Source organism: Anser cygnoides, chromosome 1, assembly GCF_040182565.1.
Source record: "Anser cygnoides isolate HZ-2024a breed goose chromosome 1, Taihu_goose_T2T_genome, whole genome shotgun sequence".
In the NCBI taxonomy this organism is placed as follows: Eukaryota; Metazoa; Chordata; class Aves; order Anseriformes; family Anatidae; genus Anser; species Anser cygnoides.
Genome location: NC_089873.1, coordinates 64,025,057 through 64,052,007, shown reverse-complemented (window position 1 = coordinate 64,052,007; position 26,951 = coordinate 64,025,057). Strand labels below are relative to the sequence as shown.

Here is a 26,951-nt window from a genome sequence, read left to right as displayed (position 1 = left end):
GTAGCAGTTTCTGTTTTCTTATGTCAATTAACTTTTAGTAAATAACCAGTCTGACTACTTCTGCCTTTTATCAGATCTTAAGAGTTTCTTGCTTGGTACAATAGTAAGGAAAGGTAAGGAAAATGGTAAGGAAATTTTCCTGGTAAGGAAATCAGATGGGTAAAGCTAGAGATGGCCATTGCCTGTTAAAATGATTATTGGTCTTGCACAGTACTCAACTGGACTGAAGTAGGTGCTGGATTTTTTAAGTTGGTAATAGAGTCGACACTTTACAGCAGAGGTATTTTCAGCTCCCACATTTTAGCCAGAAATGGACAATATATTAAAATTTATACAGGTTTCCTAACCTGGTATCTTTTTTAATTCTTTGTTCTTGCTTTCCTTCTCTTCATTAATTAATTTGCCTCTGTTTGAGCTGTGCTTTTCCATTTGGGTATCCTGCCCTTTACAGTCTTTTCAACATCTCTGCTGAGCAAGCTAGGTTAGTTCAACTTATTTTAGCAACTGATATTTTCACTGTGTTCTTCTTGAAATATTACACTGATAAAATTCTAAGAATAGCCATACTGGGACAGACTAAAGGGCAAGCACACACATTGCTTCTGCATGATACTCTCCCAGCTTCCAACCATTGTCAGCTCAGTTTCTACATAGCTATTTATTTATATGTAGTACATTGCTCTTCCTTAAACTTGTGCAATCCCCATCTGAATCCATTTCAATTTTACTGTCTCCAACAAGGAGCAAGGAGTTCACCCACCCATGAGGGGCTACCATCTTTATTTTGTTCTGACCTGGCTTCTCCTAGTTTCAGTAAATCCTCCCAAAATTGTTGTATTGGAAGGGAGAGTAAACAAAACTGATGCTCTTCCACTCAGTCCAGGCTGCCAATGATTGCAAAAACCTTTAATCCTCCCTACCCCTCACCATTTCTTTTGTAAAGACTTCTAGCTTACTCGGTTGTTCCTTATATTGAAAGCATTTCATACCTTTCATCACCTTTGTTATTGTACTCTTACCCTTTCCCAGTTCTACATTCTTTCTGAGATGTCCCACTTTTGGTCTAAGCCAAAATATACAAAAGCTTGCACTTGCTCCATTTCACAGTGGTGTCCGTGAGGTCATATGCTAAAATGAAAGTGGAAGGAGAAAAAGTACTGGCATAGACGAACAAGCTGGCGTATCCATACACTTTAATGATCCTTATGGCTCTGACAGCAATTGGCTTTGGCATGCTGAAAGCAAACGGGTCAACCTGCTGGATAATCACAACTGTACGACTATGACAAGAGCTCATCCTGCTTTCCTCCTCACCAACTGGCCACTCAGGGCCTTCTTCACACATTTTTACATGTGTTAGCCATTTCTCTCTATGCTGAATACACTAGCTTTTTAAATGTTACTGATTCGTGGAAGAACTCTACAACTCAAAGCAAATGAGTTATAAAGCAGGTATGTGGTTTATTTCGGCGCCGGGCGCATGCAGGATAGCTCCCAAAGGCATGCACACCCCAATGTGGCAACTTGCTTTGGTTATATGCAGTAAAGAGTTGCATATGCATGAAGTTTCCCAATACGCCTATACATATTCATAACCTATCCCTGCTTTGTATTAAAATTAGCTCCAAGAAGTCATTTCCATAAACTCCTCCCGTCTGCGCTTGCGCAGTGCTTTCTGGTGGTGGGCGTCGGGGGGTCGTGGGGATGAAGGCTGATAACTCTTCTTCATCACCACTAGTTGAGCCCCTGCCTTTGTACAGGCTCAGCTGCTCCTTGGCTCTTGTCCAAACCACAAGGTCGGTCTCAGCTGGTTTTTGAGACAGGTTCCCCATTTTTGTCAGGAAACATCCTCTGTGGGGCCCTGAGACTCCTTGTTTGGGTTAATTTGCACAGTAGGAAGCAAAGACACTCGGCAACATCTATTTTTAATGCAATTAAGCAAGCCCCCATTCTTCCATTCCTGGCTTTAACGATAACAACTGTTTTATTCAGAAATCATTAATGGGATTAAGCAAGCCCCCATTCTTCTATCCCTGGCTTCATTACAATCTGTTTAGACATCTTCTTGCTTTTATCGTGAAACACCAGTCCTCTAACAAGCACTGTGAAACTTCCTGGGTAAGAACGAGAGGCTCGGTTGCGAAGATGTTGAAGTAAGAACGAACTCTGCGCCTGGCGGAGGCGGGGCCGTAGCACAGGCTGCGCGCCCCTCGGGCCGCGGCCCCGAGCCAGGCACTACAACTCCCGTGCTGCCGAGCGGCGGCGCGGCGCGGCGCGCACAGCCCGCTGGGGGCGGCGCCGTGCGCGGGGGCCGTCGCCAATGGCGGCCAGCGGAGGAGGGCGGGGGGGCGGCTGACGGGAGCTGCCGCCGCCGCTGCCGCCGGTCGCGCCCATTCATCGCCGCCGCCTTGCCCGGCCTCGGCCTCGGCCTGCGCGGGGCTCCGCGGCGCCATGGAGGCGCTGATCCCCGTCATCAACAAGCTGCAGGACGTCTTCAACACGGTGGGGGCCGACATCATCCAGCTGCCGCAGATCGTGGTGGTGGGCACGCAGGTGAGGCGGGGCCGGGCCGCCGCGGGGGGCAAAGTCGAGGCGTCCCCGGGGCCGCCGCCGCCGCCAAGGGCACGGCCGGGGACGCCCGGGGACACCGGGGCCGCCTCTCGGGAGGCCTCCGCGGCCCGGGCCCGGCCGAGAGCCGCGTCCTGCCGGCCCGAAGGGGCTGGCGGTGCCCCGCGGCCAGACTCTGGGCGCACAACGCCTCCGGCGGGGCCGCGACGGCCGCGGGGGGCACCGAAAATGAGACGTTAAACTCTGCTAAAACCCGAGGTTACCGGGTCCGTGCGTTCCGGTGGGATTGGCGGCGGCTGTTGGATGTCACGCCGGCAGCGCTGCCCCCGGGTTTCCCCTGGGACCTGGCGCACGCAGAGCCGGCGGTTGCAGCACGGGCACGGCGCTGAGGCCTGGCGGAGGCGTGCTCGGAGGCAGCCGCGCTGTGCAGCTGGCTGGAAGGCGCTCGGCTCCAGCAAGGCTTTGCCGGTAGATACCACATACGTTCAGTGACTTTAGGGCCCTCGCTTTATAAAACACACCAGCAACACTTGCGCAGGGGCAGAGACTTTGCGCTGCTATCTTATATTAGGTGCTTGCTGCTTCTGCGGCTCATAGGAGGCCGTTGCTTCGTGAAAGCTTCTAATCTCTTTTACATTAGCAATCACATAGGTAAGAGTTTTCTATTTATTTATTTTTTTGTTAGTTTATTTCTGTAACAGAAAGGCACAAAGCAGAGATGCGGTATCTCCATATGTGAAATTGATAGAAATATTCATTTCTGTTTCACTCTGAAATATCTTGAAATGGCATTTTATTTTTGAATTACCATCTTTTGTAACAACTTTATGCTAGTTAACTTTTCAAAAGCACATATAGCACACGATGAACGTTAAGACTATGCTGACGTGCATTTGACTTGAATAGTCTACCCAACAGTCTACCCATCAGTATTAATACCCCTTTGGCGCTATCTTCAATATGCTCATAAAAACCCTTTAATAAAGTAAACTGACGCTATATCTTTCTCCAGACCAAAGCAAAGGCCTTTATAGATTTGTGGTGGTTTTACCTTGCTGGGCAGCTGAACTCCAACATAACCGCTCTCTCCCTGTATGGCCTGCCGCAGGGAAAGTTTACTCCATCCCAGCCAGACCCAGTACACGACTCCAGGAACATGTATAGCAAAATGTTTGGGAAATTGTACCTTGGTTTTGTTTGTTTCAGCTGGGGTTCAGGCACTGTGGTCAGGCACTGGAACGGCCTGCACAGGGAGGTGGTGGGGTCACCGTCCCTGGCGGTGTTCAAGAAGCGCCTGGACGAGGTGCTACGAGATATGATTCACTAGCTTAGTGGGTAGTACAGGTGATAGGAGGATGGTTGGACTAGATGATCTTGTAGGTCCTTTCCAACCTGGTGTTTCTGTGGTTTTCTATGATTCTATGTTCTTGAAAGATATAATCGTCTTTATGGACGTAGTAATTCTGTAGATATTTTGTGCAATTATTTTATATTTAAAACAAAATATTATTGTTTTATTGATTTGAAGTTAGTTTATTGTAGAGCAGGTTTCTGGAGATGTCTCAAATACGTCCTTAGAGCTGACAGTTTTGCTTCTGGCAGTTTGCTTCAACTTTTTTTTTTTTTTTAATGTGCCATTTAACAGTCTTGTTTCTGGAGTTATTTTTGGTTGTGCTATGCGACTGCAAGGTTTTTTCCCACAGTTGATTTCTTTATAGCTTACCGGCATATGCAGTCCTTACTTTTTGTACTTTGTCTAGCATTCACAGACAGCTTTAAATTTTGCATCTCCATTTTCCTTTGTGGAAAACAAATGCTATCACTTAAGATTTCTGTAGCTGTCTGATTTTTCTTTTCTTGAATGACCTTTCTGTGTATTCAGTGGGGAAAATGAAAATGTGGGGTTTTAATAACTTTTGTTGTTCATTTTTCTTACCTGTGTTGTGTATCTCTTTTCTACCCTTTTATCATGTTTAGTGCTTATGTCTGTCTTCATTTTTCATTTGTTTCAGCTTTTGTGCCCCAAATTAATTCTTTCTCTTCTAGCATTTGTAGAGTTAGAAACTGCTTATAATCCTTAATTTCTTTGAATGCTTTGTTTTTTATTGAAGTGTCCTAGTTTTTCATTTTTCTAGGTAGATTTTGGTGCTAATTACAAAATATTTCTTAGTAAATGTTAGACTTGTGGATGGACTCTTGCCCTTCTTCTGGCAGTGTTCCTGTGACCTGGTTATCTGAGAATTCCTTCGCATTTTCTGCCAAAATACTGCACGAGTCATTTCTGTACCCCAGTACGGAGTTTGTTAAGAATATTGAAGACTGCTGCTGATAGAACTGGCAGGACACCCTCCCACTGCCAACTTTGTATGGCTATTTTAGTGCTTTCTGCCATTCCCAGATAGGGAAGTGCCTTTTTTTTTTTTCCTCATTCAGTATTTCAGTTGCCTTTTTACAACTGCATTGTTGAAATGCAAAACAATGTCCAGGCTGGGAATACCAGATAAACAATATTTGTGCAGTAATACAGTAGTACCCAGCCTTCTAATGTGTTTTTTACAAGTGCTTTGCTTTGTGGTCCATACCTGTAAAGGATAACAAGTGCTTCAACCAAACCCATTAACACTATAATAAAAGAAGGGAAGAAAAGTTTAGTTATGACCTCTTGTATGTTAAGAGCACGTAGGTATTATTACAGAAATGAAGTACCTATGGTACAGAAGTGGGTGTCACTTTTAGAATGAAATAAATAATAAAAGACACAATAATAAACTCTGTGCCTGGAGATGTGTAGAATTGGATTCCCCCCCCCTTTTTTTTCCCAAGTCATTCATTCTTGGTGTCTGTTTTGTGTTTTTAGAAGTCATTGATCTAGATATGTACAAACTTGAGTGTTAGGAGAACTCCTTTGCTACAAAACTAATACTGACATTGGTAAAAAAAGAAGAGTTGCACTTTGTAGTGTTGGTTTTAATAGAGACTTCATAGTGAAATTGATTTAGCAACCAACTGAAATTCAAGAAGGGATTTTTAAATAACCTTTCAGGTGTACGTGTATGTACTACTGTTGCTCAGTCTTCAGTTAATGCTATTTTTGGGGCTTCAAACGGGGAAGAGTAGTTTACAGCATTTAACGTGGTTTGTTCTGTTGGATGCTTCCATCTGAAGGAGCTGTTAATTAGGCTCTGTGATCGGCCTGGAGATGAACGTGACATTTATTTCTTTTTTCGCTGTTTGGAGTAAGTGTCGTGCTTTGTATTTCAACACTAAACCAACTCTTGTTACAGAGGAAGGCTTCTTGATCTAACAACGTGAGCATTTGAATATGTACAACTGCATACGCAGATAGACTGAACAGTTAGGATGGTAATTGCCACATCAAGAAGCTGACAGCAATGGGAAGCTAGTGTATGGTCCTGGCTAATGAGATGAGGAGGAAAATGCACTGGATGCTTATCAAGGCATCTGGTTTTTAGCTTTGTAATCTTAAAATTCAGATGCCCTACAGAGCTTTGTTGCCTTTTCCCTGGAGAAGTGGGACTTTAAGCCTCTGGAGCTTGTTCATCCACTGGTGCATCCTGCTTGGTGGTGGTGAAAAGCTGGTTTTAGGTGAAGGAGACTTTATCCTGTATGAAATGACCAGGAAAACAACAAGCACCTCTCCTGTGAAGAAAGGCTGAGAGACCTGGGGCTGTTCGGCCTAAAGAAGAGAAGGCTCGGGGGTGCCCTCGTTGGAACTTTTTGGTACTTAAAGGGGGCTTATAAAGAAGAGGGACAGTGACTCTTGGCTCAAACAGATAATGACAGGATGAGGGGGAGTGGTTTTAAACTAATAGAGGGGAGATTTAGGTGAAGATTAGGAAGAAATTCTTTACTATGGGGGCGGTGAGGCACTGGCACAGGCTGCCCAGAGAAGCTGTGGCTGCCCCATCCCTGGAGGTGTCCAAGGCCAGGCTGGATGGGGCTTTGGGCAGCCTGGGCTGGTGGGAGGTGTCCCTGCCCATGGCAGCGGGGTGGGAGCTCCCGTTCTCTATAATAGCTCCACACAAAGCTCAGGCCAGGAATGGCCTTTTCTTTTTTTTTTTTATTTTTTTCTTTGTTCCAGTGGTCTTTCCTGGGATTTGGAGGCAAAGGTCTTTACTTCTGCCTTACCGTTGTGAAAGGGGGTGTAACTAGAACATAGCTTCAGTGCTGGCTGGGGAGAGCTCGTTTTTCTTTCAGCTGTTTTGCAAACTTTTTTTTTGGTGTTGTCTTCCCTCTTTGCCTCTTTGGTTGTTTTGGTATCTGACATGCACTGCGTCTAGTCCTGGGCATAACGGTTTCCCATTTTGCCATCCCTTCCTCCTGTCAAATCTCGCTCTGACTGTTCTGGTGTGTGTTTCAAACAAGCAGCAAAGTGAAGCTGACATTAATTAGCTGTTTACTTATGCCAGGAATACTATAAACTTTGCTGCTAAAGCTGAACAGTGCAAACAGCAGTTGGTGTTGGGCTGTTTCTTTTCTCTGGTGGGCCCTGTCAGTCTCTGAGCAGCTCCTTTGTAGGTCTTGAAAGCTGCTTTGACAGGAGGCATGCTGACCTTTACACTGCGTCCACCTGCAGGCTTTATACATAAATAAAATCATGGCTCTAAGAACAGTGTGATTTCCTCATTCTGATTTAGTCCCTCCAGTTTTTAAATGTGAAACCGATGTGTTGTTTGCAAGCTCCCAGTTACTGTGGAGGAAAGGACACAATTGGAGAAGAATCTGAAAGAATTGGTATTTTTCCCCCAAGTTTTGTATGCTTGCTGCCAGGGTTCTCTTCAGCTTGTGCTTGGTAACTGTATTTCTTTGAGAACCCCTATTTTAATTAAAAAGGATGTAACTTGTATCTTGCCCACAGGGAATAGTGCAAGGGAAGCATGTTTTCAGGAAAACAAAGGCGAAGAGCGATTAAAGAAACAAGCCCTGGCAAATGCCTTTCAGAATCTGGGCAGAAAAACCCTGTGTAGTTCTTGGAGAAGATTTCTTTATATAGTAGCCAGTAGGTTCAACTGGCTGCTTCTTACTTGAAGGTACAAATTGGCTTTGTTTTTGCTTTATTTTATTGGAAAAAAATATAATACTGTAAGTGATAATACGTAAATCCAGTCTGTACTGCATATAAATGTGGATCTTTAAATATCACAGTTCCCTAAAATAACTTCTCTAAGTTTGGTGCTGGTTGTTTCCAATTAAATGAGGTATTTTTGTCTCAAGCGAAGTATTGGAGGACATTGGGAATTGATGTATTGAGAAATAATGCAACTGCAAATCCTCTGTGGATTTGTTACTGTTTGATGTGTATTTACAGCTAGATGTGGTGTAAATACAGGATTCCTGAACAATTTTGGCTGAGCTGCGTAAGGGAGACCTCAGTAAAAACACATTAGCTTATATTTCTCAATAATAGGATTGGAATTTGGCAAGCCACATATGTATGCATTGCTGAGAGAATAATTTAGCCAGCCAGACTTCTGTAATTATTTCTTGTATGACAGAAATGATTGCTGCCGTTTTGTCTCAGACATCAAGGTAGATACATTGCTCTTCGTAAGAAAATTCTTCAGGAGCTGTTATATCTCATGGGGAAGCAAAACCTCTCCTGCTTCCCCATTCCTTGCTGTCATTCTCAAATGTTGGTGATGAAGAAGTCATGGGGACTACCGGCCTTGCTGCCTTAATTCTTTACTTGTGCCTTCCTGCAGTCAATCTGCATTGTGTTGCAGGAGTTCTTTGCAGTTTTTTCCTATTTGATTAGGTAATGGAAAATGTATCAGTTGGTCCTGTCAGAAGGACTGGACTTCCTCAGAGCGGGTTGGCTTATTCACTGAGCTGGGTGGGGGGTGCTGAGAGACGTGGGACAGTGAAGCTCAAATGACTTGGGGTGCCTTTAGGAACAACCTCCTTGGAGCACGAAGCGGTAGTCTGTGCACACGGTCGGGAAAACGAGCAGACAGATAAGGAGAGCGGTGTGGAGGAGACTCGGAACTGAGCGTTGGAGTAGAAGACTCACACGGGAGGTAGGAGAGAGGACAAGCTCCTTTATGCTGCCTCCATATGTGAGGATGGTATTAGGAGAGCCAAGGTTTGGCTAGAGCTGAAACTGGCAAGGAACATCAAGGGCAACAAGAGCAGCTTCTTGTTGCATCGCAGTGATAGAAGGAAGGAAAGAAACAAGGGAAACACGGGCAGGCTGCTGCTGTGACCGGTGATTTAGCGACAGTGGGTATGGACAAGGCTGAGGCACTTTCTTTGCCTTGGTCTTTACCAGCAGAGACACAGCAGCTAGGCCTTTGTACCTGTAGGTGGGACTCAAAGAGGAGAGGAGCTATCAGTAGGGGGGAGGATTGGATCAGGGCTCTTTTGGCCATGGAGAATGTGTCTTGGTGTTCTGTGCGTAGGGAGCAAGCCCTCTAAAACTAGGACTGCTCGTTAGGTCACTGTGGGCTTAGAAATAGGATGAGAAAGCCAGGGAAGGGAATGTTTGGGATAAATATGGATGGCTCTTCATAGCGTTACTTGAAAATGTTCAATACAGAATCTTTTCTGTTTGGCTTGTCAGCAGCCCTGAGGTGTCTCTGAAAGGAACAACTCCCGCTGTGGAGGCGGCTGGACAAAGTCATGCCCTGCTATCTGCCTCGTCTGAATTCCTGACAAGTGTGGCTGGCCAGGCAGCACGGTGCAAAGGGAGTTTTCTCAAAGGAATTAATGTAATGGATGGGAGAAAATGTGTATGGATACTTAAGAAGTGCACACAAATGAAGTAAGCAGGGACAAGTAAATATGAAATGGAGATTGGGGAGGCAGAAACGGGATAGTTAGGACCTGTAACAAGTAGGAATGCTGGCTTCTTGGGAGTGGATCACAGTTCTGACAGATCTCAGCTCTTTAGTTTGTGAGCAAGTGCTCAGTCATTTCCCTGTTGTCCTTCATCCTTGATCTAGGTTAATCTGAAGATGATGTTGACAAGAATGAAGACGTAACTGTTCAGGAGGCAGTAAGAATGCTGATAAGATTTACATCATATGCACTGTGTATTCAAATAAAACATTTCTTAAGTCCCTGTGTGCGTCCCCCCCTTCTTGCATTTGTACTTCTAGGAAAAATAGTTTTGCTATCCATCGAACTGGATGAGACTGATGGTTAACAGCAGAGCGTTACACACTTGGCAATGGAGGTGTGACACAATGGCTAAAAAAGCAACAGACAGCAAGGTGTTCCTGCATTTACCTTTATTTCTGGATGATCTATATAAAGTTCCTCTAGTCATTATTACTTACAGATATTTCAAATTAGGATCAGGTCAGAGTCTGGAAGAAAGCCTGACTGATGTGCCACAAAAGACTGAAATTTGTTAATCTTTTTGTGGACTTGGTATTTCAGTCCTTGCTTCAAATCATGACAGTAGTTCCAGTGAGATGACAAAACAAGCATGATGCTGGTCTAAATTAATCCCTAAAAATTCTGTAGTACCCTTAGTCATAAGTACTGGTCCCTGCCCACATTCGTTGTATGAAGGGTTGGCTGAACTGAATTTGTGTTCTGAGCAGACCCCATATCCCTCGCTTCCTCCCACTGGCAGAGAAAGATCAGGGTTGTGTTTACTGCTTTTCTTGCCGGATAATTCTTGATAATGGATGTATATAGGATCCAGATTAAGGAGTGCATCATTAGATACTCTATTATGTTCCAAGAGCAGATTGCTTTAATAAGGAAACATAACGCAATTAGAAACAAATTTCCTGATGTGTGGAGTATTGCAGTGTCTCATCTAATGTATGACTTTACATTTGTCAGTTATTAAACCACTGCAGAGGATCCAGATAATTCGTTTTACATCTGAAAGTACCTGGGCTGTGGGAGTGGTGTAGGACATCATGTTCTTGTTCCATGTGTAGTTTGTCGTAGAATCACAGAAGGGTTTGGTTGGAAGGGACCTGAAAGCCCACCCAGTCCCACGCCCCTGCCACGGGCAGGGACACCTCCCACCAGCCCAGGCTGCCCAAAGCCCCATCCAGCCTGGCCTTGAGCACCTCCAGGGATGGGGCAGCCACAGCTTCTCTGGGCAGCCTGTGCCAGTGCCTCACCATCCTCTGAGTGAAGAATTTCTTCGGTCTAATCTAAATCTCCCCTCTTTTAGGTTAAAGCCATTACCCTTTGTCCTATCACTACACTCCCTGACCAGGAGTCCCTCCCCAGCTTTCCTGCAGGCCCCTTTAGGCACTGGAAGGCCGCTGTAAGGTCTCCCCGGAGCCTTCCCTTCTCCAGGCTGAACAACCCCAGCTCCCTCAGCCTGTCTCCATAGGAGAGGTGCTCCAGCCCTCTGATCAGCCCCGTGGCCTCCTCTGGAGCCACTCCCACAGCTCCGTGTCCTTGTGCTGGGGGCCCCAGAGCTGAACACAGGGCCCCAGGGGGGGCCTCACGAGAGCAGAGCAAAGGGGCAGAATCCCCTCACTTGCCCTGCTGGCCTCGCTGCTTTTGATACCGCTCAGGATACGGTTGGCTTCCTGGGCTACAAATGTGCACTTGCAGTTCACATCCAATTTTTAATCCACCAGTATCTCTTAAGTCCTCTGCTGGGCTGCTCTCAGTCCAGTCATTGCCCAGCCTGCATTCATTTTTGGCATTGCCCTGACCCAGGTGTAGGACCTTGCACTTGGCCTCGCTGAACTTCATGAGGTTTGCAGGAGCCCACTTCTCTGGCCTGTCCAGGTCCCTGTGGATGGCATGTCATGTCAGTCTGTCCTGTCAGCTGCACCACTCAAGCTTAGTGTTGTCCACAAACCTGCAAAGGATGTGCTAGATCCCACTGTCTGTTGTTAAAAAGTACTAAACCGTACGGGTCCCAGTACAGACCCTTGAGGTACCAATCTCAGCTTCCTGCTATTTTGGAAAGACCAAACGGTGAGCAGTAGTGTGCAGTGATTTGCCCCATGGGTTTTGTTTTTCTGTCTTGATGAGGTTTTTGGAAGGGACTTGAGCTGTTCATTATGCTCTTCTACTCAGATTATGCTCAAAAGCAGTCACCACATTCAGGTCTCACCTTCAACCCTTTGAGACTGAAGTGATAGTTCTACCCACGTGAAAGAAATCTTACTCAAGAGATGTTAAAAATATTTTTCATAAAGGAAAGCGTGTGTTGTTTTTTTTTTTTTTTAGTGCAGCTGATGAACCTTTATTGTGTTTCATCTTCTTGAGCAGGCATTCCACTTGTTTTAAATTATAAAGTTTGTCAAAAAGTGGCCTGGCTGTCACTCAGAAATTTATGTATTTTCACAGTCTGTAACACTAGTTATACTTCTGAACTGTGCTACAACAAAACTCTGGCAGGGAGGCTTCCAGAACTACTTTGTGCTTTGGCCACATGGTTCTTCAGCTCCTGTTTGGTAAGATTTTAGTGCACAGTGTCCTCAGGTGCTGCCTGATTGTGCCGTGTTGCTTGATCTCTGCTGATCTATTTTTTTGGTTTTAGAAAAATCGCTTAAGATGCCACTAAATGTTTGATACTTAAAATCAGTCTTAAGTATCCTTAATTTCATGTTATGGTAGGTTATATGCTCATTTTTTGATTTATTTAAAGTCTTGTATCTGCTCTTTCAGAACTGGTAAGCTGAACTGCGGTAGTATAGTGGTAATACATGTTCTAGCTGTCAAAAGCGTGCATTCTTCTTTTTTTTTTTTCAGAGAATTGTTTGGTAAAACAGTGTTCATGTAGTAACAGCTCCTAACTGACTGCAGTGATTGCCAAAACGGGTTTTCTCATGGCCTGTCTGTGTTGTCTTACATGCTACAGAAAGCTGAAAGAGTTTACTATAGTCCTATTAAAAACAACAACAGATAACCCCACAAACCCTTGAAGTCTGATAGGTCAGACTTTCAAAGTGTTATGTTTGATTTTTACTTGTTTAATTTATCCATAAGAAATAGAAATACATCCATCACCATGGCTTTTAAGTATCAAAAGCAGGTTTAAACAGCTACTGACTTATAGCAGACTTGCCTTGTGTTGCCCTTGCGATGTGATATCACTGTATTAGATGCAGTGAGTCTGTCAGATGCTTTCTGTAGGACACTGTATAGCAGAGGACAGACTAGACAACTGTTTGTGGGAGTGGTGAAAGCAAGCTAAAACTAAAATGTTAAAACATTTTTTTTTGTTCAAGAAAATCATGTAGCTGTATTCCAATTTTCAGAGCAGTGGAAAGAGTTCTGTGTTGGAAAGTCTTGTGGGGAGAGATCTGCTCCCGCGAGGTACCGGAGTTGTCACCCGAAGACCCCTTATTCTGCAGCTGGTGCACGTTTCCCCAGAGGATGGTCGGAAAACAGCTGGAGATGAAAACGGTAAGTGAGATCCAAGAGCATGTTTTGCCTAGTAGGAAAGAGGCTTTTAATCTTTCTTGTGCATTTTACTGAAAAATACTGTAGAAGAAAACACAGCCATTGTTACAGCTGTTGTGTTCATACAGCAAAAGTCATGAAGCCAAAAGCTTTTGGATATTCAAAATATCTAGTATCTCAAGCTTTCCTGTTCTTAGCAAGTACTTCTGAGAAAAGCAGGCCAAAATAAGTATTTCAGTTATGATAAAGGTTGTATAGAGCACTGAGAACATGACTTTCCTGTGTGTGTTTATCCCCTTCCTCTTTTGCTGTTTAAATAAGACCTTTCCTTGAGAGGATGACTATATATGACTTTGTGGAAAGAGGTGAAGAAATAAACAAACTCTGGACAAAGCGGTAGAAGGAGAAATAAAAACAAAGAAACCTGCCATAGATGCAAAAAGAATTTAGTAGGCACGTTCTGTAGCTTACAGATAGAATCTCTCAGTTCAGGCAGTAAGCACATCAAGAACAATGCTTTAAGTATTGTGATGGTGTCTAGTTTAAAGCTTTTGTCTTCTGTAGTGTTTATTATCCTCCAGCAGATCATGAAATTCATCTCAGTTGTCCCTTGGGATTTTGAACGCGTTCTGTACTAACTGCTGCTCTTGACATTTTGAAAGACCATCAGGACCATATCCACCTTCTGACCATCTTAGATTTTTTGATTTAGACAGTGAAGGTACACAGACTTTTGATGGTGCAATAATCTTGGGGCTACAATTTTTAATTCTTATTGTGTTTAAATTGTTTGGAGTTTATTTCCAGAAATAGCAAGCGGAGGTAACAGAAGTTTTTTGGTAGTACTTCTCTTCATGTAATATTTATAGTCATTGGTTGCTGAAGAACAGTTCCTAATGTGCAGTTTAAAGGTTAATGCTCCAATTTTCAATATTGCCACAAGCAGAAAACAATTTTGGTTCATAACAATTAAGAGCTTTTAGCATGCAGGACACAGTATGCAGTCCAGGATGTTCTGGATTGTGAAGAGAACATAGGAAAATTCAGGATGGAAATGATCTCAGGAGTCCAGTCTCCTGCTCAGAATAGGGCCGTAAATAGGGCTGTCTTTAAGCTCAAGACCAGGTTGCTCAGGGCTTTATTTAGTTTGGTCTTGAAAACCTTCCAAGACCAGTAACCCATTCTTAACAAGTAACTCTTGGCTACTTTTAAAGAATGACAGATCTGATTTCTTTAAAAGTGGTTTCACCCTACTTGCATTGTACAGTGTATAGTTTTTGGTAGTTGTCAGAATGCTTTGATTCTGAGTTGTAGAATAAAATATGATTTTGTTCTGCTGTGCAACTTTACAGGTATAAAAGGTAATTTTGTAATCAAAGTATTTGGAGTCAAGGCAGAGACTTTCTGCTGTAGGTTGCGTTTGATCTGTGGATATGAATTTTAAATTTGAATGGATTAATGGTATTACTGCATTAGGATGTTGAGCTAAATTAATATTTATAAGGCCCATTTAAACCTTTAAAGAAAAAAAAAATCAATATGTAAGATGTACGTGTTGTGGTCTCTTCCTGATGTTCTTTGGAGAGAAATGTAGGCTTGTTAAGAACAGACAGACTTTTATGACTTTTACCAGTTATGTTCGAAATGCTTCTCTTTTCCCTCAAAATTCAAGCAAATCACCGTGGTTTTGTCACTGGTATGGCTTAGCTTACATACAGATTGTGTTTCATCTGAGAAGATGGGATCAAGTAGCTTGGAAAGAAAAAGATGGTAACCTGTTATCCTGGCTCTACTGTCTGAGATTTTAATAAGTCTCTATGCTATTAGAGGTCATAGTTCTGTTGGTTTTGATTTGGATGCTGAGGTAGGGCTTAAATGTGTTTTGGATTTCCGAAAGGGAAGTCTTGCAGGCAGAGATGCTGTTGGTATGAAAGGTTTCTACGTTACAAACGGAATCTTGGACAAGAGCATGTCAGTCCTGGCATGTTGCTTCCTGAACGTGCTGGTAATGAACTGTGTGTGTGCACGGATACTTTTGTGCAGCTGCCCTGTTGCTTTGTGATCCCTTGTGATTTTGTGATCTCAAGTTTAACATCTGTCTGGGCGTTTGCATCCAGAAAGCTTCCCCGTTTTTAACACAAAGCACTTTGGATTGCTGTGGTATTTGTTTAGGCATGGGCAATTGCGTTGTCTTTATGGCTATGAAGGAAGAAATTGTCTCTCTCAAATAGCTTTATTTTAATATCTTCTGATGCATGTCATCTGCCAAAGAATATCAGTTCATATCAATTTAGAGGGTGATTTTTTATTATTTATTGTTTTCCGTTTGATTCTTTGGAGCACATTTGGAAAGATTGTTGAGAAAGTTCAAACACCTGGCTATAATTCTAACATCTGATTTTTAACAAGAAACATTAAGGATCTTCTCTGCTGCCCCTGAGCTCACTGGTGAGCTGTGTGATACCTTTTTGTGGTGGTCACTGTAGTAGACCAAAGTCATTGGAAAAGACCAGAGAGATGAATTTTCCATTATATATGAAGAGCTGTGTTTTCATAACATTTCAAACTGATGCATATATTCTACAGCGCCATGCATGGTTTGAAGTGAAAGAAACATACTCATGCTTTTGCTACTTATTGTTAGCCTTTAGTGATTCAGCACATGGTGTGTTTGATGCGGAGATACCACACTGTGTGCTCGCTTATCAAATTACAGGAGAAGCAGCGTACATGAGAGACCTGGGGCTGATCTCATTAATTATTTAATTGGTCCTGTAGCTTCTGGCAGCTGATCCGTGCGTTAGGAAGTGGCAGTGAGGAGGGAGCATATGGATGGCCGACTAGGAAATGTGTGTATAGGTTCTTTTTTTAATCCAGGATAGGAAGCTGAACGCTGGTCAAATTCTGAACAGGTAGAACTGGTATGGAACACAGAATAATTAATACGCAGCTGTTGCTTGCAAATTCAGTGCTGTTTTGTCAGCTTTTTGCTCTCTACTTCAAATATGAGTCTCCTGTCCCTAGCTCCCCAAAAGTGTGGACTGCTTCATTGTACTTCTCTTTGTAGAAATAATAAAGATTATTATATAATCTTACATTAATTCTCACGAGTATTATATATATTATATATATATATTATATTAATATATATATAATAATAAAAGAGTTCTCACCTGAGAGAGCTTGTCATTGAGGATGGAAAAAATGGTCCAACATACAGAAGGAATTGGAAGAAGGTCGTGTATTTTCACAAGTTGGATTTCATTTAGAGAGAGGCAGGAAAGGATGAGGGTAATGGGAAAAATTTTTGTAATGACTGTAATGCCATTTTTGCACACTTTTATCTAGCTCTGAAGCTTGTATGTAATCACATGATTAATACACGTGAAAGTCTTGCCTGGGAAGATTACAAATAATAATAAAACTGGGGGGGAGACTGATTTACTAGTGAAGTTAGTGATATAAAAAATGTTCAGTGTGTCAGCCAGAAAGTATTGGGTTGTTGAATGTAGGTTAATTGAAATATTTTCTCCTTGCCTTGAGCATCCCTGCATTCTGTGTAATGATTCAAATCCTTCCTCCTTTCCTAAAAACTCCTTTGCATTAAACTAGAGCTACTGGGATTTTTTTCCTCAAATGTTAAAAGGGGTGGGTGTCAGTATAGACTTGAGAAGAGTGGGGCAAGTGTTTCCTTCTGTATAAAGTGAAACTTCTGAGAAAAATTAAACTTGTATTTGCACCAAGTGAGATTTTCTGTACATCTTGGGACATTGCGTTTATTCTTTAAGTCTTTTTTTGTCCTATATGCTCTAAGACTGAGTTTAAGACCAAGCCTTTTATCATGGGTTCAATCTTTTCTTGTGTTATGTATAGCAAGGAAAACTTTTTTTTTTTTTTAAATTGGCCTCATTTGATCCGTGGATGTTAACAAGGTAAGATGCAATGCCTCTTACTAAGCTGCATCATTTTTGTATGTATTTTTAAAAGTTAATAGATGATACTAAAACAATTCTTTACACACAGAACTAAACCTAGCAGCAGATTACTATGCTGCCAGAGAAGCAGTAATTTAAGACTAAACCTACGTTATATTCCTCCTAAGGAGATGGTGGAAGAATGCTTGGTTGCTATCTTTCAAATGCTATGGTGTCAGTATCTTACTGTTTTTTTCTTCTAGCTCCATGCCTGTTTTTCCTTTCTCAGATTCAACTTTTAAGAGGGGACGAGTAATACAACTTTGAAGATACTGTAGTTTCTTCCTGAATGTGCATTTTGCTTTAGTTCCTCTGTACTGTAAATGGACTAAACCCATTTAATAACCTGGAATTAATGAGCCCTTTCATTTTACACTTTTTTGTGGGGAGACTGGTATGTAAGTTTGCCTGTTTGTCAGCTGATACAAACAAAAGCTGCCTCCTAACATTGGTTTCTTCATAGCTCATGTGCCTGTAGTTGTCTGTGAATTCCCATAAAACAGTAAGGATAGAAGTCTTTTTTGTATTTTTTTTTTCCTGAGTTGATCCAGGTAATCTAAATCAGTGCATCTCCACTAATAAGGCTTTGACTTACCCACCTGAGCAAGGCACTAGAATTAACTCCCCAGATCTAATAAGCTTTCCAAACTGAAGAATTGATTGTTGCTGTGCTGCTTGCATTTTGTGCCAAATAGGCACATGCAGCAAAAATTCTTCACTAATTTGTTTTATTCTTGCACTTCCATGCTGCTGTGATGCACTGGCATCACAGAAAAATATAGCTGTAAACTCGATAGCATGTCAATAAAGAGTTATCTTTGTTTTTTTTTGAATATGGGGTTTATATAAACATGAGAAACTTAAAGTTGAGAATGGTGGTAGTTAATGTTGTCTCTTCTTAAATCTGTCTCAGAGGTGGTCTGATTTTTTTAATCTGCATAAATTTATTTTCATCATTAAAATATGGATGCAAAACTCAGGTTTCTTTCCTGTGCAGTAATATTACCTTCAGTGATACTAAAAATGTGCTTGATTTTTTCTCATTCTTGCCATGAATAAAAGATGAGAAATGTTTTGCCAAGGAAGTTCAGCCTTGCAGAAACTACGGGTGATATTTTCTTTGCTCAGAAAAAAATATTGTAAGCTATTGGAATTAGATGAATAGCAATAGTAAAGTGATCATCAAGTAAACTTTGTCATCTAGAATATCAATTAATAAGCAGCATTTATCAGTGTTCTGTTAGGATCTTATTGCCATGCATACTGTAAATGTTACACATTTCCATCAGTAGTAGATGAGCATGCACATCTGTCTGCATGCATCTGTGATCTTTGTAATAGTCTGGTGATGAAGGTTAATAAAATGCTATGTTAAATATGATGAAAAATTTTAAACATCATTCAATACTGTTTCTCTTTAACTGCAGACCCTGCTACATGGAAAAATCCAAGACACCTTTCTAAAGGTTGCCTTTTTCCATTTGCTTTTTCTCCCTACACATCAAGTGCATGCTTATATACACTAAACCACATACATTTCATGCCACTTGTTGATTACACTTTTACTTTTCCACGATGGCTACTGTGTTGATTGATTGTTTTGCTGAGTCTTGTGATTTAGTTGATTTTTAGCTTTCTGACCTTGTTGCATTAGAATGAGATGATTTTTGCTTTTCTGTGTCATTGCTGCTTCATAGAACTTTCTGCACTTTTAATTCCCAAATCCCTTGAAAGATCTCTAGTGATAAGTATCTTGAAATTCAACTTAAGTGAAAAAAACGTTCTGAATGGTGACTTAATTTCAGGTAAGCTGTGTGTTTGCCAAGTGACCAGATTTCTTGTAGAGCAGACTGCTGCACTGGGGAGCAGACGGGAAATGATGGCTAACTTAAAAATTTTGAAACAGAACTTACTGGTGCTTGGAAACCTAGTTGTGAAAGTGCAAGTGTCTTGCAGCATAACTCAAACTGCTGCCTGCACTACAAAGCAGGAGTTGACAAAACTTTGCTGTTTCTGGGACTGCTCCTGAGTAGCTCACAAGTAATTTCAGACATCTGTGGTGACTGACAAGAGTTAAAATGTTTGGTCCACGACAGATTTGGGAAGAGACATGTTCTCCTAAGACTTCATTGTTATGTAGAATACTTATGTATTTTCTGTTTGTGCCTTTTTCTTTTTGGTTCTACAGGTTTTTCTAACTTTTTTTCTTTCAGCTGTAATTTGATCTCATTTGCATGGTAAAAGAAAAGATGCTAAAGACTGGTATATTTTTTCATTTTTTAAGCTATTGCTAATAATTATTTTGTTTTCTGTTGCAAGCTGATTTTTGAATGGATTAGACCTTTACTGAAGAATGGTAGGACAGCTGATTAGCTCAGTTCACAATTCAGAAGATGGGCATTGTGTAATAAGATAAATTACAAAGAATAATGAGATGCAGTGTTTAAGCAGAATCATAAGTGTATGTGTACTGAGCTATTTAACATCTAACAGCAGAAAACAGACTAATTCTTCTCTTGCTGCTTGAAAAAAAAATCACATTATAGTCTTCAATAAACAGGCTCTTGGAAAAATGTGATTGGAACATCTGCTTCCTCTTCCTCATGTATCAATTCTTTGTTTTCAGAGATAGATGCTGAAGAATGGGGTAAATTTCTTCACACCAAAAACAAGGTATGTTTGCTCTGGTGGTGGAGCAGCAGCGTCATAAATACACTGTCATATATATACTTAATTCTGTATCTCTTTCCCTTGTCTTTCTCAAAAAGGAGATTATTCTACCTGCTATGCTGCGTGCAAGATTATTGAGGATTTTCTTACTTTTTAAGAGTAATTTATGAAAACATGTTACTTATCAATGGCTCTGTAAGTGGATCATTGATTCACTTGAGTTATTTATCTTAATCCCTTTTGTGTTGTTCTGTTGACTTTTTTTCTTGTGCATGAGTGAGATGAGAATGGAAACTGCAAAGGCAAGAAAGTATACAGTCACAGGTCATTTCAATTCACTGAAGGACTGGCAATGTTAGAGAAAGATTAGAAAGCTATGAGAAGGAAGGAGGAGTCTAATATTTATCAAGGGAGAGGAGAAACAGAGATGACCACGGGCTTCAAGCAAAAGACTAAGCATTGGGTCTCTTTGGTAACAGTGTATCTCTGTGTTGGCAGATGCACTTTTTAAGTGTTTTATTGCTTTAAACTGATTTCCTCATCTTCTAGGCAGTGCTGGAAATTAAAGGAAACCTAAAGAGGAACACAGTGGGAACATGTGAAAGAGTAGCCGTATTCTAACGTATTTCAGATTGGCGGAAGGATGGTAAAACTAGACAAGAGCAGAAAAAAAATAAAAACACTGTTTTGTCCCCTCCCAGATGTGCAGGGGTTCAAGCTCTGTGTTGTTCATTAACTTCAAGTGGTTGTAACTAGATCAGCGATATAATTAAATGTTTGAAATTCTCTTTAGGTGGATGCTATTTTTTCTACGTTGTCTGACATTGATGGGTAGTAATAAGTGCTAATAGCTGCCACCTGATGCTGCAACAGATTAAATGCCAAGATTACGAGTTCTCTCATTTTTAGCACTGATGATTTCTGTTAGCATTAGCTTATGGGCTATTAGTCATTCTTACTTTTTTTTTTTTTTTTTTTTTTTACCTTTGGCATACATAGTTACAGAAATTTTCATTGTCTCTTGGAGAAGAGAGCATTATTTCACAATTAGGTAAGAGTATGCTGCTTTTGATATTTAAATAATCTTCTTCTTTTGTACTTCAGATCTATACAGATTTTGATGAAATTCGTCAGGAAATAGAAAATGAAACAGAGAGGATTTCAGGAAATAATAAGGTAAATGCTGAACTGTCCATCGTTGTCTTGCTGTAGATCCTCTTGCTGCTGAAATCTTTCTTAAGCAGTTCTAGTGGCTAGAAGTGAGAAGCATTGAACTATTCTCATGAAAAATCATAGTCATGCTGTCTCAAGGTTTTTCACTGTATTCATGAGATAAATGACTTAAGCTAAAAGGAAGTGCAGAGAATTGCTGTCACTTTACTTCAAAGCTTCCATAATAATCGTGCAAAAAATAAACTTAAACATGCTTCTATTTTTTCCACATACATGCCTTCGTGTGTGATTATAAAATCAAGTAATTTATTCTCAAATATCTATTATAATTACTGAAATAGAAAGCCTTTTATGCATTATATTGAGAGGATAACAAGGCAGCTTCCAAAGCACTTGGTTGATGAACGTGGCTGGCTTTTTCTCTCACCAAATAGGTAGGTATAAGACATATGGTGGAAGAAAGCTGTTGGGTTTTTGTTTTGTTTGTTTTTGATTGTTTGGTTGGCTGTTTTTATATAGAACTTCAGCTTTTGGCTTTCTAAAAGGTCATTTACATAATCCAGTACGGTGATTAACTTTTTTTTATTATTAATATATTTCTAGGGAATCAGTCCTGAACCTATTCATCTTAAAATTTTTTCATCCAATGTTGTAAATCTGACTCTTGTGGATTTACCAGGAATGACAAAGGTAAGATACGAAATGCTTTTTCTTCTGACTCGCTGTAAACACTGTTTTGAATCAAGGAGCGTATGTTCAGTCTTTGGCTTGGTTCTGTATTGTTAGATTAAACAGCTTTCAAGAACTAAAACATTGTTCCTTAGTTTAAGTATTTGGCTATATAAATTTGAGATGTCACATGTTCTGGTGTAGGATTTGAGTTTCTGGTGCTGTCCACTGTTACAGGAGCTGGATTTACTTAAGCTCTTCCTCTTTCTATATAGAATTGAGTGATCGGAAACATTGCGCAAGCAGCACATTCCCTTGGAGATAAGAGAGAACTCTTAAATTTCAGATCGGTTTCTGCAGAGAGATGGGCAGTTGACAAATTTGAAAATGTTTTTCCCATTGCATCTCCAGAAGCTGCTATGCACGTTTTGCCTAAGAAATTGTATAAAGTGAGAATACATTAGAAGGAGAGTTCAGATCCTGTTCAGGTTTTATACTGAATAACTTTCTGTGGCAAGGTGATCACGATGACTTCTTTTACCTGCCTCTGCAGACATATGCACCCCACTCTGCCTGTTATGCAGATGATTCTTGGATAGCAAGTCATCCTGACAACAGTATCAAAACAAATCATATGAGTTGATTCTCACTTTTATAAGAGTGGTTTTGGCTTTTATTCCTTCCAAGATTTTCCTTTTCTTTCCAGTTTGTGAAGGGGAAAAGAAAGGGCTGGAAAACTTTGTTACACTATAAAGAGTATAAATCTTCAATGAGTAATCTTCAATAACATAGAATTTTGTACAATTTTGAACAATTTGTACAATTTTGAAAAGTTCTGTGTTGTTTTTTTCTCTAGGTGCCTGTTGGTGATCAGCCTAAGGATATTGAACTTCAAATAAGAGAGCTAATCCTTCAATTCATCAGCAACCCAAATTCAATTATTCTGGCGGTCACAGCAGCTAACACAGACATGGCCACTTCAGAAGCACTTAAAATTGCACGGGAGGTGGATCCAGATGGTAAGCAGCAAAACCCCTTGATTCTGTAAATCTTTTTTTTTAAATTAATTAATTTAATTTAAATCCTAAAATAAAGCTAAAGTTTTTTTTTTAAAAAAGTAGAAAGGAAAATGAATGTTCCTGCATTTCCTAGAAAATATAATTATTATATTTGCTTAAAGATTTTCTGCTGCAGTCCCTGCAATTCAGAAAATGCTGTGATGAATTAATATCTTAAGAGCTTTCTGGCTTATGACTATTTTAATAGTCATACGAGCAACTTACATTTTCAGAGAAACAGAATAGCACTACAGAATGTTTGAGGTTTTGAGATTTTTAATAATTTAGTCTGTTAGGATGACTTCATGCTTTATTGTCCAATATTCTCTGTTTTATGAGAGAAAATGTCATCCTGCAGCTGATATTTAACTGTTTAGCTGTTTGTTTAGTGACTTTTAGTAAGAGTAAAAATAACATATACTATAAGTACCCATTGTAATGTCCTGCATTTGTATGACAGATCTGACTGATTTGACTTAATGTAGAATGATGTTTATGATATTTTATATTTACCTAATGACTTTGAAATAGATCTGCAGCTACTGAGTACCTGTTTCTTGTGTATGAGAAGTGCTGTTGGTACTATTTACTAATAAATGGCACTGTGATTTGAAAGAAGATGAAAATGTATACTTTGAACATAGATATATTGAAATTAGGATAAAACTTGGTGTTGGTATGCTTTACTCTCAGGTTCTTCTTTCCTTAAAAGTAGTATTTCTCACCTGATTTCAAACACCGAGTCTGCTTGGGCCTGTCTGCATAAGCGTTTACGGGTTGCACAGCCACATAACTTTGCAGGAGAATCTCTTCTCTTGGCTGTGTCTTCAGTCAGATTGTTCTCATTCAATGCAGCTGACCCTTTCCTTTTAATTTACTCCCTTAAAAGTGATCAGCTGTGACTTTTGGATCACTTCCCAAAATTCTAATCCTAAAGGTCTGGAGTAGCAGCTTATGTTGCAAGAACTGTAAGCACAATGGTATGTAATGAGAATTTGGAGCGCTAAACTGGTTAGAATTTCAAACTTACATTCATCTGAAAGTTTCAGGAGCCAAGTACCTTTTCATTTTTCTGAGTTGATGGATTATTTTTAGACTTGAAAAGCATGCTATGATTTAAAAGAAAAAGTTCTTGCCACTTTCATTTTCCGACCTAAGAGCCAAGGAAATACCAAGGCACCAGACAAGACTTGCACGTGTTAGCCTACCTGTTTAAACATGCAAAATTTACCTACTTAGTGAATTTGAGTCACTATTTCTTCCACAGTGACTAGTAATTAAGTTTTAATTTTCATTCAGAAAACGTTGTCACATATTTGACAAAAGTCTGTTTTGTTAGGAAAATAAATCCCATACTGCTTTTTCAGTCTCTTGGGATTCTGGCTGTGTATTTGCACAATGCTTGAAGTGGTCCTGTTACTTCCTCTGGCAGCTTCTCCAGTAGCAGTGGTGTTTCAAAAGTAGTTTGAAACATTGCCATTATATCTAGTTCTACATAGATCCTAGAAAAGTGTTCAGTTTGCTTACACCTGCAGGTCCCCTGCCTGCCTTAGTCTTCTCTGCAAGTACGTAGCACCTCTGACTTCATGTACTATGCAAAAATATTTGTTGCAATTAGTGAAAATTTTGAACTGCATAGCACCTAAACCTTTTTCTTTAACCACATACATATGGGGAGCAATACCTGCCAAACCGTGTTATATTTTACACACACATATATATATATATGTATATATATATGTGTATATATATATATATATACACACACACTTTCGTTAATAATGGGCTCCAGATAGACCAGTACTACACATTCTTGTGCTGGTCTTTGCTGGTTTGTCCTATTACACTTCATTCTTCATTCCTGAGGAACTTTTTGAATGATAGGCTTTAGCTACCTTGATCAAGACAAAACATCCCTTTGACTGAGTTTTGCTTTTGGTAGGTCGAAGAACCCTTGCTGTTATCACAAAGCTGGATCTCATGGATGCTGGCACTGATGCTATGGATGTGCTTATGGGAAGAGTGATTCCAGTAAAACTTGGCATCATTGGAGTGGTGAACAGGTCTGTCTGGGCATATTTATATCATTTTTTAAAGACTGTTAATATGAAGTAATGCTTTGGGTTTATTTAACCATGAGCATGGGTTTAAGAATAGAGAGACCTGACGCTGAAACGACCAAGCAAGCAACAAGCTCGTTGGTGACTTTTCAAAAATCTGTTCTTCTTCCAGTCAATCAACTGCTAATTTAGAAAGGAATAGGGACATTTCTTCTAAAAAAACTGTTGTGTTACTTCTTTCCAGTACTGATTTTTAGCTTGAGGGATGTTTCTGATTAGCTGTTTGTGTTATTGCTGATATGGCACTAATAGATACTTCACACTAGTGCTAAGATCATGTTAAATGCATATGGGTGTTGTAGTTGTGCATGTTACCTTTTGCATCAGCTAGGTCAAATCTCATGCAGTGTTGATAGAAGTTTTTTGCTCAGTCTGCATATGTATGACAGCTACCTGTACCAATTTCCCATCTATGCTCCATGGAACAGCCAATAAAACATTTCATTATTTTATAAGGGAGAAGGGTTACGTGTGTAAAGCAAAAAACGTCTGTTCAGATCTCCTGTCAGGAAGAAAAGAAGTGTGAATTGTTCTTCCTTTGCATCCATTAACTGGTGTGCAACTCTGCCTTTTAACTTCAGGAGTCAGTTGGATATTAACAATAAGAAGAGTGTAGCTGATTCTATCCGTGATGAGTATGGTTTTCTTCAAAAGAAGTATCCTTCCCTAGCCAATCGAAATGGAACTAAGTATCTCGCTAGAACACTGAACAGGTATTACATACTACATCTAAAAAAAAAAAAAAGCATTCTTTTAAAGGTACATTAGGATATAGTTTGGTGTGTTAGAAATATGTATAACCATTTATTTTTCTTTCCTTTTTCTTTTGGTGCTGTGCAGTGAAACAGCTCTGTTTCCAAATTCAATTTCTGCATTTACTGTAATTTTCTTGAGCAAATGTTTTCCTTTGATGATAATTTTCTGTCTCTCTTTTGGTAGAGCTGATAAAGCTGAAATTATTCCTTCCTTCTCATGAAGGCCTGTTTTCCATTTTTAGACTACTAATGCATCATATCAGGGATTGCTTGCCAGAACTGAAAACCAGAATCAATGTTTTAGCTGCTCAATACCAGTCTCTGCTAAACAGCTATGGGGAACCTGTGGAGGACAAAAGTGCCACTTTATTGCAGCTTATTACCAAATTTGCCACAGAATATTGTAATACTATTGAAGGAACAGCAAAATACATAGAGACTTCTGAGCTGTAAGTAATAAATGTTTTTCTAGAATATTGACTGACCCAGCAGCTCTTGCTGGTTCATATTGGCAATAGTAGTACATCAGAGCACAACATAATCAAAAATGTTTGAATCCAATTAACAGTAAAAATGTTTGCAATGAAAGCTTTTTTCCTTGTTTTTAGTTGTTATTTTATTCTTTCAGATGTGGAGGAGCCAGAATCTGTTACATTTTTCATGAGACCTTTGGAAGAACCTTAGAATCTGTTGATCCTCTAGGTGGCCTTAACACAATTGATATTCTGACTGCCATTAGAAACGCTACTGTGAGTGTTACTCTGTATTCTAAGTGTTGTTATTGGTTTAAAAATAAAATTTTGTCAATTTGTGCTCCTTCAGGACTCTAAATTAGTAACAGCTGAAAGAGTTTATGCAAATAGGCTGAATCCTGCTTTTTGGCATTTGAAGTGAAAAATAGAAAATCCAAATTTGCAGCTATTATCAGATAGTTAATGAGTTTAAGGGGAATGCTTACTCATTTCTTTTGCTTGTAGGTTTAAATTAAGCTCCAGCCCAGTTTTGGCAACCCTATGGTGAAGCTATTATATAGTACAGAAAGGGTGATGAAAAACTGCCCATGCATTAAGAACTTCTGTGCTAGCTATAAAGACTTACTGTGAGATCTATGGGCTAGGACGTGTTCAGATGTTTTCATTCTCTATTACTAGATGTGATTTTTTAATGGTTCAGTATTTACACGACTGATTGGGTTTGTTGTGGATATGGGGATTGATGTTGTAAGAATTAAAAGTAAGTTTACTTTTATTTTTTAATTAAAAGTAAGTTTACTTTTTTTGTCAGTATATGGAATGTTCACTCCTCAGAGCTTGATTTGAACATCAAGCAAGTCAGCTTTTGTATTGTGTTCTGCTGGGTACAGACAGTTGCATTTCTGCACGGTCAGTAATTATTCAGACTTGGAATACATTAGGTACACTACAGTAGTGATTTGTGTGCATGTTCTTATCCTTCTGTAAATGTAATGCAGCATTTAGCGACTGGTAAGATGTGTTGTTTTTCTGTGAAGCATCACATCTTTGTGTTTCTAAAGCTCATTTAGCTTTCAAAAAACTCAGGTAAAAATATTCCGTGTATAGCTGAGCATTGGTCTGTAAGGTCATAAAT

General features: G+C 40.1%; 1 protein-coding gene across 5 annotated transcripts in view; it reads left to right on the top strand.

Moving 5' to 3' along the window:
• Positions 1–2,296: 2,296 nt before the first annotated feature.
• The window catches only part of DNM1L (dynamin 1 like), a 37,401-nt gene continuing 12,746 nt past the window's right edge, over positions 2,297–26,951 (top strand). Inside the window, exons 1-11 of one of the 5 annotated variants that reach the window (XM_066998324.1) lie at positions 2,297–2,553; positions 12,780–12,927; positions 18,326–18,364; positions 19,525–19,571; positions 20,673–20,744; positions 21,345–21,431; positions 22,267–22,429; positions 24,411–24,531; positions 25,170–25,301; positions 25,586–25,792; positions 25,972–26,092. In XM_066998324.1, coding sequence (XP_066854425.1) covers positions 2,452–2,553; positions 12,780–12,927; positions 18,326–18,364; positions 19,525–19,571; positions 20,673–20,744; positions 21,345–21,431; positions 22,267–22,429; positions 24,411–24,531; positions 25,170–25,301; positions 25,586–25,792; positions 25,972–26,092 — 1,239 coding nt within the window. In that variant the 5' untranslated portion in view covers positions 2,297–2,451. The remainder of the gene's footprint in view (positions 2,554–12,779; positions 12,928–18,325; positions 18,365–19,524; positions 19,572–20,672; positions 20,745–21,344; positions 21,432–22,266; positions 22,430–24,410; positions 24,532–25,169; positions 25,302–25,585; positions 25,793–25,971; positions 26,093–26,951) is intronic. The other 4 variants (XM_048081197.2, XM_048081305.2, XM_048081245.2 and 1 more) reach the window with 4 other exon arrangements.